This window comes from Megalobrama amblycephala, linkage group LG17 (genome assembly GCF_018812025.1).
Source record: "Megalobrama amblycephala isolate DHTTF-2021 linkage group LG17, ASM1881202v1, whole genome shotgun sequence".
NCBI classification, from domain to species: domain Eukaryota; kingdom Metazoa; phylum Chordata; class Actinopteri; order Cypriniformes; family Xenocyprididae; genus Megalobrama; species Megalobrama amblycephala.
In genome coordinates, this window is record NC_063060.1 from 19195495 (window position 1) to 19215811 (window position 20317).

Sequence of the window (20317 nt, forward strand, 5' to 3'; positions counted from 1 at the left end):
ATGGTAGTAACACTTTTTGTTTGAGCATGAGTAACTCAGTGCTTGTTTGTGCTGGATCTCTCAAACTTTGATACATGGTAGCCACATGTGTCTACTATAAATACAATTTGGACATGTACTAGACAATCATAGATTGTGAGATGTCAAATACAAAGAGTTCCGTTGTTAACCTACCCCGGGTTGAATGGGGTGAGTTGTAACACTAGCTTGGGAAAGATGTAACAATGAGAGGTGATTTTCTGAAATAAGATCCACCCTATCTAATTTATGCAAGAACTTTATTGAAGAACAAAGAATAATCAGTTTTGAATAAAGTGAACAATTTAAAGTGACAAAAACATTATATTCTATTTCTTTTAGGACTAAATTTAGCACAACTGCTATGTGTGTGTGTGTGTGTGTGTGTGTGTGTGTGTGTGTGTGTGTGTGTGCACTGCATTTTTGTCACATTCAATCACTAGCTAAGTAGCCATCCACCTATTTTTATTTGGATTCTGCAATATCACATAAAAAAGCTGGATGGAAATGCCAAGATGTGCATACATCCTAAAAATGAGCACAGAAAAAAAAACAAAAAAAAACGTACGTGCTCAACTAAGGCGGATAATGTTTTATTTTGTTAAGAAGACATGCACATAAACTACGATGAAAACACATTTACACACATAAATCCCTTGATGTACAACAAAAAAATCATGCGACTTTGCCTCAACAGAGGATGTGACTGATAACTGGACTTGAGTCATTATAAGGGGTTGGTTAAACTAGAGAAACTGCTACTTTAGGTTATGTAAGTCATATTATTGTATCTATAATACAATGATTGTTTGGCAAAATATAATCTTGATTAAAAAAAAAAAGTACTTTCCTTACTGAAAATCATTTTTTTGGTCTTAAAATCTACAGTGTTGCTCACAGTAACATGCCACTTCTGTGAGCTCAAAAAGGTGATGGGAGCGTATGACATTAATGACATCACCATAGCTCTTTTCTGACCCCATAACATTGCCCGGTCTCCCCCTATTACATATAAAGCCAAACTAAACAACTGTATATAACTGATTACATGTAATCTGGATTATCATATTCCAAAAATTAAGTACTTGCGTGTAATTAGATTATATCACATTTTAAAATACTTCAGACTACTGTTACTTTTTGATTGATTAAATTTTATTCATACAAAGGCAATAAATTATCCATAATTTATTGATTCTCCCTATTTTTTTAAATTTTCATCTTTTTAAATTTTTCTTTCTGAAAAAGCCTACGTCTTATTTATGTTCAGAAGGTCTTCCAGGTTTGTGGAATTGCACAGACAGACCAGCCATTAGTCATGGGCCGATCAAATGGAGACCCACACAGCATCTGGATTTACAGAAACCATTTCACTTATAAGAATTTTTTTTTTTTTTTTTTAATTGTTATTATTATTATTAAATATTTCAGGGGTGTCAGTTCCTGGAGAGTTTAGCTTTAACCCTAATTAAACACACCTAATCCAGCTCCAAGTCCTTCAGGCATATTAGAAAACTACAGATATGTATGTTGGAGCAGGTTTGAAATTAAACTCTGACTGTGTCCCTCCAGAAGCTGAAGTTTGAGATGCCTGTTTTAAGGTAATAAATTAATAATTAAGTCAATAATCTAACAATGCATTTGCATGTTCATGGTTCTCTGAACTGTGAAGGGCCACATGGCATGCAGTTAAACAAATAAAAATCTGTTTAATAAAGGTTTTATTGTGATTGTTTTTATTTTAAAATGATTTATTTTAAATTAAATTTTTTAAGATTTAATTAATTATTAGCATTTCATTAAACTCACAAACCCCCTGCAGTTCCTTCATGAACCCCAATTTGGGAAAACCTGATGTAATGTTTAATGCACTTTATGTTGTTGATAAATAACAGAATATATTTTCTTTCTCTTTGTATTTTTATCAATATGGTACAAGATTATCCTATTCAAATCATTGTGATAAATATGTTAGGTCAAAATTAATCTAAAAGTAATTTAAAAGTAGTCATATTGTATTGCCTAAAACGTTTTTTTTTTTGTTATGCAGTTCCCCCACAGGTGGCTGTAGACACTGCAGTTTCAACAGAGGCTGCCGTAGACACTGCAGTTCCCCTAGAGGTGGTTGTGGGTACTGCAATTCCCTCAGAAGCAGCAATCTCTATGCCATTGTCTCGCCAACGTAAGCAGAGGAAGAGAAGGAAGGCTTCTGTAGATCTCTTCGCAATGGAAGAGAACTCCTACTGCCAGACATATTTTTAGAAGGAAACGGATGCACTTGCCCAGGAATGGCCTGCGCCTTTATGCCTTCCCTCCTGTAGGCTTGCTCCCACAGCTCCTCAAGTGGATTAGGGAAGAGAAACATTCAGTCCTTCTGATGGCACCACGTTGGCAAAACCAGTCTTGGTTCCCAGAATTGAGGCAGCTGCTGTCTCCATGGCCCATACCGTTGAGGAGAGACCTCCTCTCTCATGCGGGGGGAGCAATTTGGCACCCCTGTCCAGAGTTATGGGATCTGCATGTATGGCCCCTCGTCAGGAGCCATCAGGCTTCCCCCAATGGGTATGAGAATGCTCTCAGAGGCAAGGGTCCCAGAAATGGTCTAAGTTCACTAGTAGGTGTTCAGCTCGTAATTTAAACCCCTCTACTTGTGAGATTGTGTCAGTTCTCATGTTCCTGCAGGAACTGCAGGATGGTGGACGTGTCCCCTCCACACTCAAAGTGTATGTGGCAGCCATTGCGGCGAATCACGTTCCAATGTGTGGACAATCGATTGGGAAACACAACCTGGTCATTACGTTTCTCAGAGGGGCTAGGACAGGGCTGGGCAAACTCGGTCCTGGAGGGCCGCTGTCCCTGCAGAGTTTTGCTCCAACCCTAATCAAACACACCTGAACCAGATAATCAAGGTCTTAAGGATTACACACAGGTGAGTTTTATCAGGGTTTCAGCTACACTCTGCAGAACAGTGGCCCTCCAGGACCGAGTTTGCCCAGCCCTGGACTAGGAGGTTGAATCCTTCCCACCCTTGCCTCTTCAAGGCCCTCCCTTTGAGCTGCTCAAGTCAGCTGACCTTCAGTCCCTCTCACTCAAGACTGCTCTCCTGCTGGCTTAGCATCAGTCAAGTGAGTTGGAGACCTACAGGCTTTGTCTGTGGAACCTTCCTGCCTGGAGTTCAGCCCTAATGACAGTAAAGTTGTCCTTATATGATGAGAAAAGGTTATGTGCCGAAAGTGCTTTCTACCCCATTTAGAACGGAGATGATTGCTCTGTTAGCTCTTCCACTCGTGGAAGACGAACAGGCACCTCATCCACTCTTTTCTGTAAGGGCTCTCAGAGTATATATTGAGCGCTCTAGCCAGTTTCAGCAATCAAAGCAGCTGTTTGTCAGCTTCAGAGGCCGCACTAAAGGGCTGATGGTTTCAAAGCATAGACTTTCCAGATGGATCGTGGATGCGATAGCGCTGGCTTATAAGTCAGCACACTTGTTGTGCCTCTTATGAGTGAGGGCCCACTCCACTAGAGGTATGGCCTCCTCTTGGGCTTGGTCCAGCAGAGTCTTCATTGCAGACATCTGTGCATCCGCCAACTGGTCCTCGCCATCCACTTTCATCAGATTTTACAACCTGGACATCCCTGCTCTTCAAGCACATGTGTTGTCAGTCTAATATACTTATGTTGCGGGCTCCAACTGCAGTCTGAGCCCTTCTCTATATGGCTGTTCAAGGGGCCCTCAATTTGAGCGCTTCCAAGCTGTTGGCTCGCAGCGCGACTTCCATTCTGTGCTTGTAGCACAGCGTGTTGCAATGTATTCCCCATAGCATCAGCTAAACTGACGCAATGTGAGTGAACGTATCAAAAGGGAATGTTATGGTTACTCACGTAACCCTGGTTCCCTGAGGTAACGGGAACAAGCATTGCATAGCTTGCCATGCTACTACGCTGCTAGCGAGTCATGCTAGGCGCTGTTCAGTAGGAAGATTCTGACTGCCGGCATTTCCAGTGTGACTGATAGGTAGTCAACCCTGCCCCTTTTGGTGGGCTGAAACATTTTTCTGTTTGCAGCTACACAGATGTGAACCAATCAGGCTTCAGAATTTGGAGAAAACAGGAGTTTCCCAATAGCATCAGCTAAAATGATGCAATGCTCGTTCCTGTTATCAGGGAACCAGGGTTACGTGAGTAACCATAGCGTTTAATTTTTAATCACTTTTATAATATCAGAGGTGAAAACTGTCTGGCAGTACAGTAAGTTATCAAACCTAATATTAATTTTCATGTAGGTGCAATCTCATGGGCAAAAAAGATTGTGGCAGCAGATAAAAATGAAGTATAAAAATAATTTAGTCAGGATTTTTAAGTGTAAAATGCTCATGGTTGTAGGCTACCTGACTTTACAAATATTTGACACAAATAATTAAATATCATTCAGTGTCTATTTCAGTGTCCAACAGCTTTTTCCACAAAGGTCTAATGCTGTTTTCACACAATTAAATGTTCTTTAATCCAGTGGTTCTCAACTCCTGTCCTTGGGACCTACTGCTCTGCACATTTTGTATGTCTCCCTTATTTAACATACCTGATTCAGATCATCAGCTGGTCCCACTTTATATTAGGTGGCCTTAACTACTTCTATGTTTCATGCTTCAGAATTTCCATTAAGGCAATGTAGTTAGCATCGATACTCCCTGGTTTTCACGGATTGTGGGACTTTTTATGGAGAAACTGTTTCAGTGCACTGGAAGGATTTTGCAACTGAGACAGCCCTTAAAATGTCCGACTCCCTCAAAACTTGTAGTAATAGCCAGCTAAGCTTTTCATCAGGATCATGACAAAAATCAGTTCATTTTCATATTAATGATCATTTACTCTGTAATGTCTCTGGAAATAACTGTTGATCAAAAACAAAGAAATGTATGTTAATATAAATACTATAATGAAATTTAACTTTTTCAATTGATTGTAATCAATGAATTTTACCCAAATAAAAGACACAAGTATACAATTTCAGCATGATTTGTGAATACTGTTAGTATTTCTAAATTGAGAGTTTATGATTGTATATCCAGAATTAATTAATTCGTTGGTAAATTCATTTAATTTAATATAATAGTGTAACAATCCACTAAATATTATAGCGGTGGTACACTACATAAAAAGGCCTAATTCATTATTAAAATAAACTGATGTAGCATCATTAAAAGCAAAGCATGAACAAACATATATTATAAATTAACATTAAACTTAACCCCAATATTAATTCTGCAGAAGAAGGAATTCATAGAGATTTGAAGATGAGTAAATTATGAAGACAGGCAACAGGATAGTAGGCAACTCAGCAGTTAAGGACTTTTATTTTGTCATCCTCTATGCCGGATGTTGTAGGCTGTTTTGTAAACGAGTCTTCGCAGTTTTAGCGAAGCTACTTGAACGAAAGAGGACACCGGTGGAGGACATTATATGTAACTCCAAATCATTAAACTCCGTTGTCCAAAAGAGTTTATCATCAGCTAATCGGAAATGTTTTCTCTTTCTACTTCCCTGCAGCCACAGGTATAAAATCTGTTTAAGACAGCTGGTTTTATAACTTTCCATGTACGCATGCTAGCTGGTTAGCTAGCACGTTCAACAGAGCAGTCTGTATTTAATCTCAAGATTTGAGAAATAGTTTTCGAGCCTCATGTTGAAAAGTCAACATCATGTCGTCTTATGTTACTAGTTCAGTCGTTGTTGTAGCTGACTAGATTACAGTGTTATTGATAGGTCGTGTTTATTAAACTACTGCTTGTAAAAACATTGGTTTGCACTGACAACTGTGTATAACCATACATTACAGCAGAAGTGTGTTGTTTTTTTGTTTTTTTTTATGAAAAGTCATGAACATTTAATACACCAAAATGAGTCTTAAATTAGTTTAATTGTATAATTATTATGTTTAATAAATTCAGTTGTGGAAACGACGTTTTCATAGCCGACTTAAATTTAAATAACATCTTGCTAAGAATAATTTCATAGCTATCCTAAATGAGTTAAATAATGTTTAAAATAAAAATAATATACTTTTTACAGTTTAACATTTATTTTAAATACAGTTTTATAGGAAAGGACTCACAATATTGTTCACCAACACATATCATATATGTTTTATACTTTACAGTTATTCAGTTCTACTGATGCTGTTGCCTTGAGCACACTAGCTTTGGATAAAACTTTCACAAGTGTATATGAAATCAGGGTTGTTGTTGTTGTTGTTAATTAAAACTATTAAAAATATTTCTGTTTACTGAAATAAAGCTGAAATTAAGTAAAATAGAAATATTAGTTGAAAAACTTAAGCTAAATGAAAATTAGTCTTGGAAATAAAATGAAATAAATTTAAGTTGAATCACTAAAATGATTAACTGGAAATAAATAACTAAAACTGAATTAAAATAATTTAAACATAAATATCAATATTAAAAAAAAAATACTAAAAGTAACTAAAAGTATAAAAAATAAAAGCTATTTCAAAAATTAAAACAAATACTAAAATAACACTGGTTTAAATCACCATAGGTGTAATATTCATCACAGAATTTCATATTTTGAGATTGAAACTTTACCCTGGTCTGAGTCAAGGGTAAAATTATAAAATTTAAACTTAGAAACATCATCTGAAAAGTATGTCGGTTAAAAGCGTCCTGGACAGTTATGATGTTTTCTTAACATATTTAAATGTTTTTATTAAAAAAAAAAAAAAATTCTCAGGACATTAAAGAAGAAATGCTTTGGTTTTGTTGTCGTCCCCTCAGGTAACAGTCCAGCTGAGTCACCTCATCAATGCCCTGCATTCTCTGACGGGTTCATTGAGCAGCAATACTTCAGTCAATCACAAACACAGAGAGAACACGCCAGAACAAGATCTGAATAGCACAGAGGTAATTACATTTAATGACATAATTAATTACAAAAAATATTGTACACGTGTACGTTTTTGATGATTTCCTTCTGTTCCTTCTGGTTTATGGAAATGTGTCCATAAAATGGATCAGTTGAATGTTAGCTGCTTTTAAATGAAGTTCTGAAGCTTAACAGTGTTTTTCCTCTTTGAATTCTGCATGTGTGGTGTTGTGCTGGGAAGTCGTCACTGACGCTCAGGGATTTGGGTCTGACAGATCTAGGAGTCGGTCAGCTAGATGCGCTGGTGGAGAAGCTTCTTCCCTCTGTTTCTCAGCAGGACTTGAACTCACAACTGAGGACTGAGCCAAATATCTGGAGGACTTCCTATCTCTCCTCAGATTCTTTCTTTCACAACAAACATGGTGAGACACAAAAGGATTTTTTCTTCACTTTCTTGATACCTGAGCCAAACACATAAATCATAAGCTTTGTTGATTTTCTCTTATTTGGTAATCTTGTTTATATCAATTTCATATAGTAGAAATTACTACAATTTTGTATTTTGACTCCATCACATTATAATATGAAAAAGTTCCTTGCAAAGGTTGCTGTTTCTTCAGTGCTCTTCAGCTTTTTCCTGTGCCAGACTGAAAAGTCAATCATAAAACACACATTGGTGAATCAGAGTGATTAAAACGTAACCTCTTAAATCCGAAGCGGGCCGCCACTATCATGTTACTTAACCACTTGCTTAACTAAAACAAAATAGGTGTTGTTTGACCACCATATTCACATGAGTGATGTTATTGTTTACAGTGATGTGTAACCTGTACATATCAGTTAACATCTCAAAAAATGTGTTTTGGGGTTTCATCATGACACTTACCAAATAAATACCTTTTGCCATTGCATTCATGCACTAAACAGACATGTCTGTTATTGGTTATAATGCTTCCATTTGCTTCCAAACATAAATAGAAAAGTTTTACATAACAGGATTCACAATAATTCATTGTTTGAGCTGTAATTAAAACCTTGAATATTTATTTAATTGTTCAGCTTTCTCATGTTCTAACACTAAATATACCACATATGATGAATAAACAGCTACATTTTTTCTCTCTTATTCAGGCTTTTCCAGAATGGGTGGTGTCTCTCCTGTCTTCTCCAGGCAAAACAAGTCACCTCTCCAAACACTATGTACAGACCTCCAATATTTGCCATGTAAAGTGTACAGTTTATTATTCAGTTGTCACACACATCATTATTAAAATGATTAAAAATTATAATCTGTGTTGGCCGCCAATGTTCATCAAATTGTAATCGTTTTTTCTAGTGTTGGTCCCAAATCGAGGCTTTAAAACTCTGAAGTCCAAAACACGGCGTCTACAGGGAGGCTTTGACAGTTCAGCGGAGCCTGAGGGATTTACGCCATCATTTATGAAGGTCACCCACACAGTAATACAGTGCTTCCTTTTGAATGATATTAGCCTAATGCGTTTATTTACATAAAGAGATGCACCCAAAAAATTAAAATGGTCATGATGTTCTCTCCCTCATATCCTTCCAAAAATGTATGACTTTTTCTTCTTTTTCTTCAACTTAATCAAGATATTTCAATTATATGACCACATGAGACTCATTCCCAGTAGAAACCTAGATGTCTTAAAGGGTTAGTTCACCCAAAAATGAAAATAATGTCATTTATTACTCACCCTCATGCCGTTTCCACACCCATAAGACCTTTGTTCATCTTCAGAACACAAATTAAGATATTTTTGTTGAAATCCAATGGCTCCGTGAGGCCTGCATAGCCAGCAATAACATTTCCTCTCTCAAGATCCATTAATGTACTAAAAACATATTTAAATCAGTTCATTTGAGTATAGTGGTTCAATGTTAATATTATAAAGCGACAAGAATATTTTTGGTGCGCCAAAAACATTAATAATGACTTGTATAGTGATGGCCTATTTCAAAACACTGCTTCATTAAGCTTCAGAGCGTTATGAATCTTTTGTGTCGAATCATGATTCGGATCGCGTGTCAAACCGCCAGTCTGCTGAAATCACGTGACTTTGGCGCTCCGAATCGCTGTTTCAACACAAAACATTCATAACACTCCGAAGCTTCGTGAAGCAGTGTTTTGAAATCGGCCATCACTATATAAGTGGTTATTTTGTTTTTTGGTGCACAAAAAAATATTCATATACATATATATATATATATATACCCTTTTACTCCCCTAAACAGCATAAAGAAAAACAGTGTTCAAATTTACAAAATGTTTCGGAACTGTACTTTTTGCACAAGCCGTTTTCTTAATTGCATGCAAACCATGTTTAAAAGCCCTCCTTTTTGATTTCTACAGTAGAAATTAAGTCATACAGGTTTGGAATGGCATGAGGATGAGTAAATTTTGACATTTTTGATTGTTATTCCTTTAAAAATTATTCTTTAGTATGTTTTCACTTTTTAAATATTAGAGAAGGTTATATTGGTATTACAATGTTATTTATATTTTTGTCCATTAGGGTCTCCTGACACGAGACAAAGGGCCAGATGTTGAAACTCTGGACAAGCTCCTTAAAAACAAAAATATTCCTGATGGTCAGCATGATGCTTTTAAGACTGGTTTTGCCGAGGGCTTCCTCAAAGCTCAAGCCCTAACACAGAGAACCCAAGGCATGTCCTCTTAGATTAACATCAAATTATGAATTGTGAATGAATGATGGAAGGTTTTCAACTTGATATGGTTGTATCCTTTCTCATTTTATTATTGTATTAAAACATATGTCATCATCTTCAATAGAATCACTAAGGAGGATGCGACTGATACTATTGGTGCTTTTGCTGTTGGGCTTGTATGGACTCTCAAAAACACCTTTCTTATCAGGTAAATGTTCCAAAGAAACTTCTGCATGTCTGATTTGTCTCTCTAACTAAAGGCTGAAATACACTACACAACAGACTTTTGCCCTGATTTGCAGTCTGGATTCATCAATTTTGGGCAGTTAGAGTTGACGGATTTTGCAGAAAATCAAAGAGTTTATGATTGGTACAGACTCCAGTTTTTTAGCTTCAGACTCCATCCAGTTTTGAGGATATCAGTCATGTAATATATGTTTAACCTATTTTGTTTTCATTCATCTCCTGGTATTCTGTGATCCTCAGCCATTTAGTGTATGATGCCCAGTTTTTCTCTGTAACCATTTACAAAGTCGACAAGTGTATGAATGCCTAGTGTTTTAAAATCCGTCATGTCAGATTTTAAGTCATGTTGTGTATTCCAGCCTTACAGTTGTGTATCCATTTAAGTCTGACATCGTTTCCGAGTCCAAACGCTCTATCAGATGCCGAAAGCAAACAAAAAATGGTGCTAAAATACGCTTTCGGTGTGCTGTAATACAACCAAAAAAAACATGATCCTATTCCTAACCTTTATCTCCATACCAAAATCTCAGATGGCCAGACAATGATTCATCTTTTATGAATCGTTTTAAATATTGGTGTCTGGGACGCCATGAGCCCAGAGACTGTAATGTACAATGTACATTTATAAAAGCTTATCTTAAATGTGTGCCGTAAATAAATAGTGATCGTAATGACTCTTGAGATCTTGTTCTTAATTGAAATGGAGTGGAGGCTTGAACCCGGAAACAGTATTCAATACATCAAGACTTAAGTGGATAGATTAATGTCATGTGTGTCATGTCTGCCAGTTGTTTGAATATAAAATCTGAATAATTTGTGAAAGGTTTCAAGTTTTGGGTTGGATTTAAAACTTAATAATGCTTAGTTGGCTGGCTTGCCTCATTTGTGCCCTTGGGAATGCTCCGTGTAGTGCTTTGTGTGTGTGTGTGTGTGTGTGTGTGTGTTTGGAGTGTGAACTATAATGTAACCGTTCCGGACAGTGCGATTCCGAACCACATCAGGCCTGGACTCAGCAGTGGACCCTGTCCAGATGAAGAACGTCACCTTCGAGCATGTGAAGGGTGTGGAGGAGGCCAAAAATGAGCTGCAGGAGGTGGTGGAGTTTCTTCGGAACCCTCAGAAGTTCACTGTTCTGGGAGGAAAACTGCCTAAAGGCAAGAACACACATTTGCAGAAAGGCTTCAAGCCAGATCCATTTAAATGAATAGTTAAATTAAAATTCTACATTTGTTTACTTACCTTCAGGTTGTATCAAACCTGTATCCATGAGAGTATCCATCTAGTTGTAGTTCATAGTGAACATGCCTGTCAAGCTTCGAAAAGGACAATAAAAAAAATTTAAAAAAAATGACTAGTCCACTAAGCTTTGCTATTTTTATGTATTTTAATTCATATTATTAATAATTACAAAATATTCACATGCTTTAAAGGATTAGTTCACTTTCAACTGAAAATTAGTGCAAGCTTTACTCACCCTCAAGCCATCCTAGGTGTATATGACTTTCTTCTTTCTGATGAACGCATTTGGAGAAATATTAATAAATATCCTGACGCATCCAAGCTTTGTAATGGCAGTGAGCGATACCAACGAGTATGAGCTGAAGAAAGCGTCTCCATCCACATCCATCCATCATAAACGTGTACTCCACACGGCTCCAGGGGGTTAATAAAGGCCTTCTAAAGTGCAGCGATGTATTTGTGTAAAAACAAAATCCATATTTAACAGTTATGAAGTAAAATATCTAGCTTCCCCTAGACCGCCTTCCATATTCAACGTATGAAGAAAGCTAGATATTTTACTTCATAACTTGTTAAATATGGATTTTTTTTTCACACAAATGCATCGCTTCGCTTCAGAAGGCCTTTATTAACCCCCAGGAGCCGTGTGGAATACTTTTATGATGGATGGATGGATGGATGTGGATGGAGGCACTTTCTTCAGCTCATACTCATGACCCCTGTTCACTGCCATTATAAAGCTCAGATGAGTCAGGATATTTATAAATATTTCTCAGATTGTGTTCATCAGAAAGAAGAAAGTCGTATACACCTAGGATGGCTTGAGGGTGAGTAAAGCTTGAGCTAATTTTCATTTGAAAGTGAACTAATCCTTTAAGTCAATGTTAATTTTCCAATATACAGTAGTCCAAAAGTTTGGAACCACTAAGATTTTTAATGTTTTTAAAAGAAGTTTCGTCTGCTCACCAAGGCTACATTTATTTAATTAAAAATACAGTAAAAAACAGTAATATTGTGAAATATTATTACAATTTAAAATAACTGTTTTCTATTTGAATGTATTTCACAAAGTAATTTATTCCTGTGATGCAAAGCTGAATTTTCAGCATCATTACTCCAGTCTTCAGTGTCACATGATCCTTCAGAAATCATTCTAATATGCTGATCTGCTGCTCAAGAAACATTTAATGTGTACAATTGTACAAAATATTTGTTTACAATATTTTTTTTCAGGATTATTTGATGAATAGAAAGTTCAAAAGAACAGTGTTTATCTGAAATCTAATCTTTTGTAACATTATAAATGTCTTTACTGCCACTTTTGATTGATTTAATGCATCCTTGCTGAATAAAAGTATTCATTTCTTTAATTTCTTTTCAAAACAATAAAAATAAAAATTCTTACTGACCCCAAACTTTTGAACGGTAGTGTATAATGCTACAGAAGCTTTGTATTTCAGATAAATGCTGTTCTTTTGAACTTTCTATTCATCAAGGAATCCTGAAAAAAAAAAAAAAAAAGTACACAACTGTTTTCAACATTGAAAATAATCATAAATGTTTATTGAGCAGCAAATCAGCATATTAGAATGATTTCTGAAGGATCATGTGACACTGAAGACTGGAGTAACAATGCTGAAAATTCAGCTTTGCATCACAGGAATAAATTACTTTGTCAAATATATTTAAATAGTACACAGTTATTTTAAATTGTAATAATATTTCACAATATTACTGTTTTTTTACTGTATTTTTAACTAAATAAATGTAGCCTTGGTGAGCAGACGAAACTTCTTTTAAAAACATTAAAAATCTTAGTGGTTCCAAACTTTTGGACTGTACTGTAGTTCATTATTTTACATCAAGTGGAAAGTTTTCTTTCATATTAGTGACCTTGAAAAGTATCAGTGATTTATATAGAATAAAGTAAAATCAAGTGTATAATTCTGAGCAAAATTCCACACTGATTCTATTTTGCTTTATCTTTACATTTACTTGTGTGTATGTGTTTTTCCAGGAATCCTGTTGGTTGGGCCTCCGGGTACAGGAAAGACCCTGTTGGCCCGTGCTGTAGCTGGTGAGGCAGATGTGCCATTCTACTACGCATCTGGCTCCGAGTTTGATGAGATGTTTGTTGGTGTTGGTGCCAGTCGAATCAGAAACCTTTTCAGTGAGTGTCTAGCATACATAGTGCACTCTAATTAAAGAAATGATTGTTTATAGATCGTATAGGTCATACTTTGTGCCTGATTCTGAGTTCTGTGAATGTGAAAGTAGCCAAAATCACACTCTTATGCCTAATTGGTGAATGAATGGTTGTATGAATGCTACACATGTTGAAGCAATTCTCCTGTATTTGTCCTCTAGGGGAAGCTAAAGCTAACGCTCCTTGTGTTATCTTCATTGATGAGCTGGATAGTGTTGGAGGAAAGAGGATTGAGTCTCCCATGCACCCCTATTCTAGACAGACAATCAATCAGCTTCTAGCAGAGATGGATGGGTGAGCCATGCAACTTAAAGAACTTATGACTGCACTCTGTGTTTGAGTGGAAACTTTGTGATATGCCTTCACTGAACTTTGGTCTTTGGTGTTTAACATCTGCAGGTTTAAGCCAAATGAAGGCGTCATCATAATTGGAGCAACAAACTTCCCTGAAGCTTTGGATACGTGTGTATATTAATTTTCAAACATCTAAAGACTAAACGCTTGGTTTGCGATACATAATAAGATATAAATGTTTGAGTTTGTTTTGTTTTTTTTTGTTTTTTTTTCATATAATCTTGCTGATTGCTCAGAGGATCTGAACGCTGTCTTTTTCCAACAGTGCTCTGATCCGGCCAGGCCGTTTTGATATGCAGGTCACCGTCCCCAGACCAGATGTGAAGGGCCGCACTGAAATCCTCAAGTGGTACCTTAAAAAAATTAAAGTAGACTCTGGTGAGTGGCTTGTTAAATACTAATTTCTTAAATTTACACTCAAGATTCTAAACTGTTAATGTTTTAAAGAAAATAAGTTATACAGTAAGTAATGTAGTTGTTCATAAGGATTATTGTCTTTTCTGGATATTAGCTGTGCAGGCAGATGTCATTGCTAGAGGAACGGTGGGGTTCTCTGGTGCCGAGCTGGAGAATCTTGTTAATCAGGCTGCACTTAGGGCCGCTGTGGACGGTAAAGACATGGTGACCATGAAGGAGCTGGAGTTTGCTAAGGACAAAATACTGATGGGTAAGTGACTCATTTTGCATGATACAGCAAACTTTGCTGAAGATGAATGAATACCTTGAGTTTTCCATTCACTTTCTCCCTCCACAGGCCCAGAACGCAAGAGTGCAGAGATTGATCAGAAGAATAAAGAAATCACAGCATACCATGAGTCAGGCCATGCTATTATTGCATACTACACAAAAGACGCCATGCCCATAAATAAAGCCACCATTATGCCGAGAGGCCCCACTTTGGGTCACGTGAGTACACAAATGTTTTCATCATCATTGTGTTCTTCATCAGAATCTAAAGCTTGAGAGGCCTTATGTGTTCACCTATGAGTTGAACTTTTCTTGGAGATATGAGCTCTGAGATTTAATTTAATGGGACATCTCAGTTTAGTCTTCATTGATTTAGGTCCAGTTTTTCCTCTTCTCTGTAGGTGTCCATGCTTCCAGAGAATGACCGCTGGAGTGAAACTCGGGCTCAGCTTCTGGCTCAGATGGACGTCAGCATGGGCGGCCGAGTGGCTGAGGAGCTCATTTTTGGCAGTGAATATATCACTACTGGTAGGTAGTAGTATTGTTTGCTCAGGTATTGTGGTGTATTGATTGCATTTGAGTGACCCGGATATAAGTACATGGAATGTTTATTGTACTTCATAATATGCAAATATGTAAAAGGACACAGCATGAATAGCCCGAATGATGCTTGTTTCTTATTTCTGTTTGTTTTATATGTGTAATGTTTTATTGTTTTCACATAGGAGCATCAAGTGATTTTGACAGTGCTACAAAAATAGCAAAAATGATGGTGACCAGATTTGGAATGAGTGAAAAGGTTTGTCTTATTTATCTGATCATCTCTGGGTACTGAAATATGGATTCTGCCCTCAAGCCAGACTTTGCATGTATAGTTAATAAATGATAAAAGGTGCAGCAATTTTGGAAAACTAGTCATATGTAGATAATATAGACCAGAATTCTAATTTTTAATACCTCTGTTCCAAAATCTTCTTCAAAATCTACCTTCCATAAGGTAGTTTAGCCTTCAAAGATTTGTCCATTTGACACAAACTCCAAGGCAGCCTAACATGTAGCCTTTATGGATAAGTTTCAATTGCCAGAATCCATCAAAAGGAAAAAAAACTTTATAGAGCTGCATGATTAAACAATCGCGAACTTGATTCAAACAGCCACACAAACTTATTCCCAAATGACAATGATTCGCCTGTGTCTATTAAACTTTTGACAAGTACAATCCCAGCAGGTTGGCTCTGCCACTGACCAAGAGAAAGCAGTTGTCATGTACAGATATGGAATGGCTTCACAAACAGGCTTTTCAACCACGTAGTATCATTATTTCTGTCTTACAATAATTCATATTATCACAGAAGTACTGGAATACAAGTTTATAGTTTGGATATAAACACTGATGTCTACAATAGTGATCAAAATAAAAGAAAGAAACATGACGCTTCTAGTTGACAAGTATTGACGCTTCTAAACATGACAAGTATTAGTATTAGTCATTAAATCATTCATTCAAGACATTCGTTCAAAAACGCTGATTCGTCCAGTAAGGAAATAAGTGAAGGCTGCATCCAAAATCGCATACTCTATTGAGTAGTAACTTATTTTGAATAAGTAATTACTTCACGACTGCTAAAAAAAAATGCACTCTATACAGTATGAATGTGTGTAGCATGAAGGTAATTCAGACATGCTACATCCTCCATGCTGTCATTATCATGTGACTTACCCAACTCAGTTATGTCGCTTTACTGCCATTCACAAATCTTCTACCGTGGCCTCGTGGCATAGTAAATTGTCCACACTTCAGAATCTTGCCTGAAGAAGTAGGTCATCCGGGTACTTTTTTGCCTACTGTGAATTCGGACATACTTATTTTGTCATATCCTTGCATTTATCCTTGCCTACTGTATAATAGGGAAGTATGCGATTTCGGATGCAGCTGAAGTCTTTATGAATGAGTCATTGAATTCAAACTTTTTTTTTTCTTTTTTTTTTTTACAATTCAAATTAATATAGTAAAAACTAATTTTGTTTTTGAATAGACTGCAGCAATTAATATTTTGCCTAGTAAATTACATGTTATTTTGTTTAGTTGTCTATTTAGAATCATGGGCGAATCATGATTTTTCTATTTTAAAGGGGTCATGAACTGCATTGTTTTATGGTTTTAGAATATTTCCTGGGATGCACTTATAATGTTAATATGCTTTTTACATCAAAAATTGTCATCATTTCACTGACACTGATAGACTCATGTTGTTTGATTGACAGCTTCAGCGCATGCTGTTTGATTGCAAAGGTAGAGTTCTTTGATTGATTGCTTTCTTTATATAATTTAAACAGTTTAAATAACAAATTATTTTCATCCTACTAAGAGAAACATTGTGAAGTTGCTTGTTTAGTCACTGGTATGGTTTACTGACTCACAAAGAAAGAACATCTGACTGTACATGAATCATTACATATCAGATCAGGCATTAGAATGAACAGTTACTTACATGTTGTTGCATTACTGTCAATTCCGTAGCGTAAAAGTCTGTTTGCAAAGCCTGTGCCGAAATGCGATTTGATTTTTCAAAGAATCCACAAATAATGAAATCGTGATAAAAAATAAAGTTCAACTGAGACATTCACATTGTTGAAAATAATAACCATATTCCTGGCATTAGGATCCTGTGAAAGGTAATGTTATTTTTGTCCTGTATCGCTATTCTCTCCTCCTCATCTCACTAACACGCCAGTGGACGGGGCCAATGTTGCAATGATAAAGTAGGCATTGATTTCTTCTAAGGAGGCTGCGTTTTACCTCATAGATAGGTACATTCCAGGATCAGTCGTTTGATGGGCCTTGTCAATAAAAGCTTTTATTGGACTGACAAGGAAGTTTTGAGTTCTGAAACTTACAGGATATTATAGTACGATGATCTCTTACATATCAAAAGCTCAAGGAAAAGTTGATTTCTCAATTCATGACCCTTTTAAATTAAAAAAAGAATTGATTCTCAATTTATGTAGAATCGTGCAGCTCTACACTATATTGTAAACTAGTATTTTTATGTAATACTGTAATACAGTATTACAGTACTATAATACAGTATAATACATATCTAATACAGTACTATAGTACAGTTGAAAGCACCATCAAAATGTCTGTTTTACCCTTTTTTTTTGTATTTTGCTGTGCTTTATAATTATATAATTGGATTTTAAATTATCACTGTACTAAAATTAAAAGAAATGGTTCAAATAGTATCTGTGCTTGTCTGTCTAAAATAGAATAAAATAGTTGACTAATCTCATGATTTCCCACCAGTCTTCATAAAGCAGAATGAAATGGTAAAAAGTGTTAAATAACAATGTTGTTTACATTCTTGTTTTTTCAACGGACCCCTTAGCAACCAACCTACCCAACCCTAGGACTTTCTGCGGAACCCTAGTCTTAAAACTTTTGTGTTTGAGCATTTCATTAATAGCTTAGAAACATGTTAATGTAATGCTACTTGTTGGACTTCTTCCCTCTGTGTAATAGTTGGGTGTCATGACATATGCTGACCTCACCAAGCAGAGCCCAGAAACACAGGCAGCCATTGAACATGAAGTCCGGATACTTCTGAGGGTATACTCTGTTCTGATCCAACTCTCTCCTCTATTAACAAATCAGTAATGAAACATTGCATTCATACTGGCTACAGATTTTTTTTCCAGAGTTTTTGACTCTTTTATTTGTTTGCTTGCTCCTAGGATTCCTACGAGCGTGCTAAAGTGATCTTAAAGTACCGTGCTAAAGAGCACAAAAATCTAGCTGAGGCTTTACTGCGGTATGAGACGTTGGATGCCAAAGAGATCCAGTTGGTCTTGGAGGGAAAGACATTAGATGGTCACGGCAGATGAAGGTCACCAGGCTGCAGGGAAAGGACAATGGAACCCTAAAAGACATGAATGTACATATGCAACCAAGAGCTTGGTAGGCCTACTCTCCCCATTGCTAAATTGTTTTTTTGAGCCAGATCTCTGAAATTAGTTTCAATTTTACATGCTAATAAGGAAGGTGTAACACAAACTCCTCCTTGGGATTTTTCTTTCCAAAGAAATTGTTCATGTGAGAATTCAACTAATTTAGTATCCATGTCAGTGTTTTTCTGTACTATTAACTATAGGTTCTGCCTTATTTGTAGTGGAGCAGAAGCTGATTTAGAATAAATCCTTGAGCTGTAAGGTCAGGAACAAATCACTGTTCACCATTTTTGAACCAGTTGTCTGAGCCAGGCTAAGTATATGTTTCATGGTGGCCTTTGAGAAATGTAAGGCGATGTATTTTCTTACTGAGGGATTGTGGAATGTTTCGAAGCACTTTGGTACTGGAACATGTTTGTTTGTTTGTTTTTTGTTTGTTTATGTGATGCATATCATATCTGCTTGTGAACAATGCTGCTTCAGAGTACATTTAGTCACTGTTTGTTTATACTTCAGAACCCCAGTATGTTATTAGATAACCTTTCTGACAAGATGTTTCCTAGATCAACTTCCCAGTGGTCCAGTGATCAATGAACTCCTGTAGTTCTTGCTCTGTTTCTGCACTTTTATCACAAGACTATTTAAACCATCTGCAATATCATGATCCATGTTTAAATGCTCCCTGTCTTCTATCAAATTGATTATACACGCCAATTATAAAACAAAAAGAAGACCGAAATGTAATATTCTTTCAGATTTAATGTTTGATGTTAAATTCTCGGGTTCCAGTTACATTGGGTTTATTCAGCTTTATTCTATATATTATTTATTCATGTACAGCAACTCTACATCTTTGAGTTTACCTTGCCTCCATGTATGTTTGCCTTTTACCCAAGCTCATTTTAGTTGTGTACATACAGTATATATTTATAATCAATAAAGCTGAAAACGAAAACATTGTATGATTGTATATAAGTGTATAAATTGATTTGTCTAATTTTTGCCTGGTTTGTAATTTACATTTTTCGGTTGATGCGATTCTGCATTTAGTAATAAATGGGAGCTGAACTGAATAAAGGAAACCGCAAAACTGTTATTTTCATGTACTATGACAACCTCTGCATTTCAAGAACATTATACATTTTACACAAACAAACAAATGCAAACTAGGTTTATTTTCTGAAGAATGTGCGAATGATGCAAAGGTTGTTACCACAATATAGTATATTGCTACTAGGTAGTTTTTTTTTTTGTTTGTTTGTTTGTTTGTTTTGTTTTTTATGTTAGGTATGTTGCTAACTGGCTTACTGGTTGCCTACTGGCCAAATTAAAAGAGCCTCTAGAATCCTCAGGATTGCTCATCCTTTTGGCTCCAAGCCCCCTAAATTGTCTGAGACAAATGAAGGTCCCTTATGTAAGCCAAGATATCTCTGGTACATCTTATTTAATGACAGTCTGCTTTTGTTTTGTTTTATTTACATAACAAATTGCAATTTATGAGCAGATTCTACCCCATAAAATACTTTGGAGCTTGACATAACTAGAAAATTTTTTTTTTATCATTTCAAATTTCCATGACTTAAGTTTTTAATTTACATTTTATTAATTTTCCAGGTCTAGAAAACACACTTGTTAAAGGAGTAGTTCACTTTAAAATGAAAATAACCCCAAGCTTTACTCACCCTCAAGCCATCAGAGGTGTATATGACTTTCTTCTTACTGATGAACACAGTCGTAGAAATATTATAAATATCCTGACGCATCCGAGCTTCCGAGTTAAAGAAAGTACTTCCATCCACATCTATCCATCATAAACGTGTTGTACACATGGCTCTGGGGGGTTAACAAAGGCCTTCTGAAGCAAAGCGATGCGTTTGTGTAAAAAGTAAAATAATAAAAAAAGTAAAATAGTAAGTAAAAAATAAAATATCTAGCTTCCACCAGACCGCTTCCGTATTCAAATTACAAAAAAAGTGTAAACTGGCGTCGTGTCCGTAAGTTGAAAAGGGAAGGTGTAAGCTTTTTGAACTGCAAGAGTTTTACACTTTCTTT

General features: G+C 36.1%; 1 protein-coding gene across 2 annotated transcripts; it reads left to right on the plus strand.

The window, feature by feature from the left end:
* The first annotated feature begins 5382 nt into the window (after positions 1 to 5382).
* yme1l1b (YME1-like 1b) lies at positions 5383 to 19225 on the plus strand. 2 transcript variants are annotated; one of them, XM_048162962.1, is made up of 18 exons: positions 5383 to 5571; positions 6810 to 6935; positions 7139 to 7319; positions 8029 to 8121; positions 8234 to 8355; positions 9432 to 9582; positions 9710 to 9793; positions 10812 to 10985; positions 13088 to 13240; positions 13438 to 13570; positions 13676 to 13738; positions 13896 to 14008; positions 14142 to 14297; positions 14385 to 14536; positions 14719 to 14845; positions 15043 to 15116; positions 17841 to 17927; positions 18053 to 19225. In XM_048162962.1, the coding sequence occupies exons 1-18, from the start codon at positions 5539 to 5541 to the stop codon at positions 18200 to 18202; spliced, it is 2172 nt and encodes a 723-aa protein (XP_048018919.1). In that variant the 5' UTR covers positions 5383 to 5538; the 3' UTR covers positions 18203 to 19225. The 2 variants fall into 2 exon arrangements, with proteins under 2 accessions (XP_048018919.1, XP_048018920.1); XM_048162963.1 differs by having other exon boundaries at positions 8234 to 8343.
* The last annotated feature ends 1092 nt before the right edge of the window (positions 19226 to 20317 follow it).

Bases quoted from the DNA above. Each gene is read 5' to 3' on its own strand.
- yme1l1b (XM_048162962.1), top strand. From the start codon at position 5,539: ATGTTTTCTCTTTCTACTTCCCTGCAGCCACAG. The intron at 5,572-6,809 runs GTATAAAATCTG...TCGTCCCCTCAG, and splicing joins CTACTTCCCTGCAGCCACAG to GTAACAGTCCAGCTGAGTCA. The intron at 13,739-13,895 runs GTGTGTATATTA...TTTTTCCAACAG, and splicing joins TTCCCTGAAGCTTTGGATAC to TGCTCTGATCCGGCCAGGCC.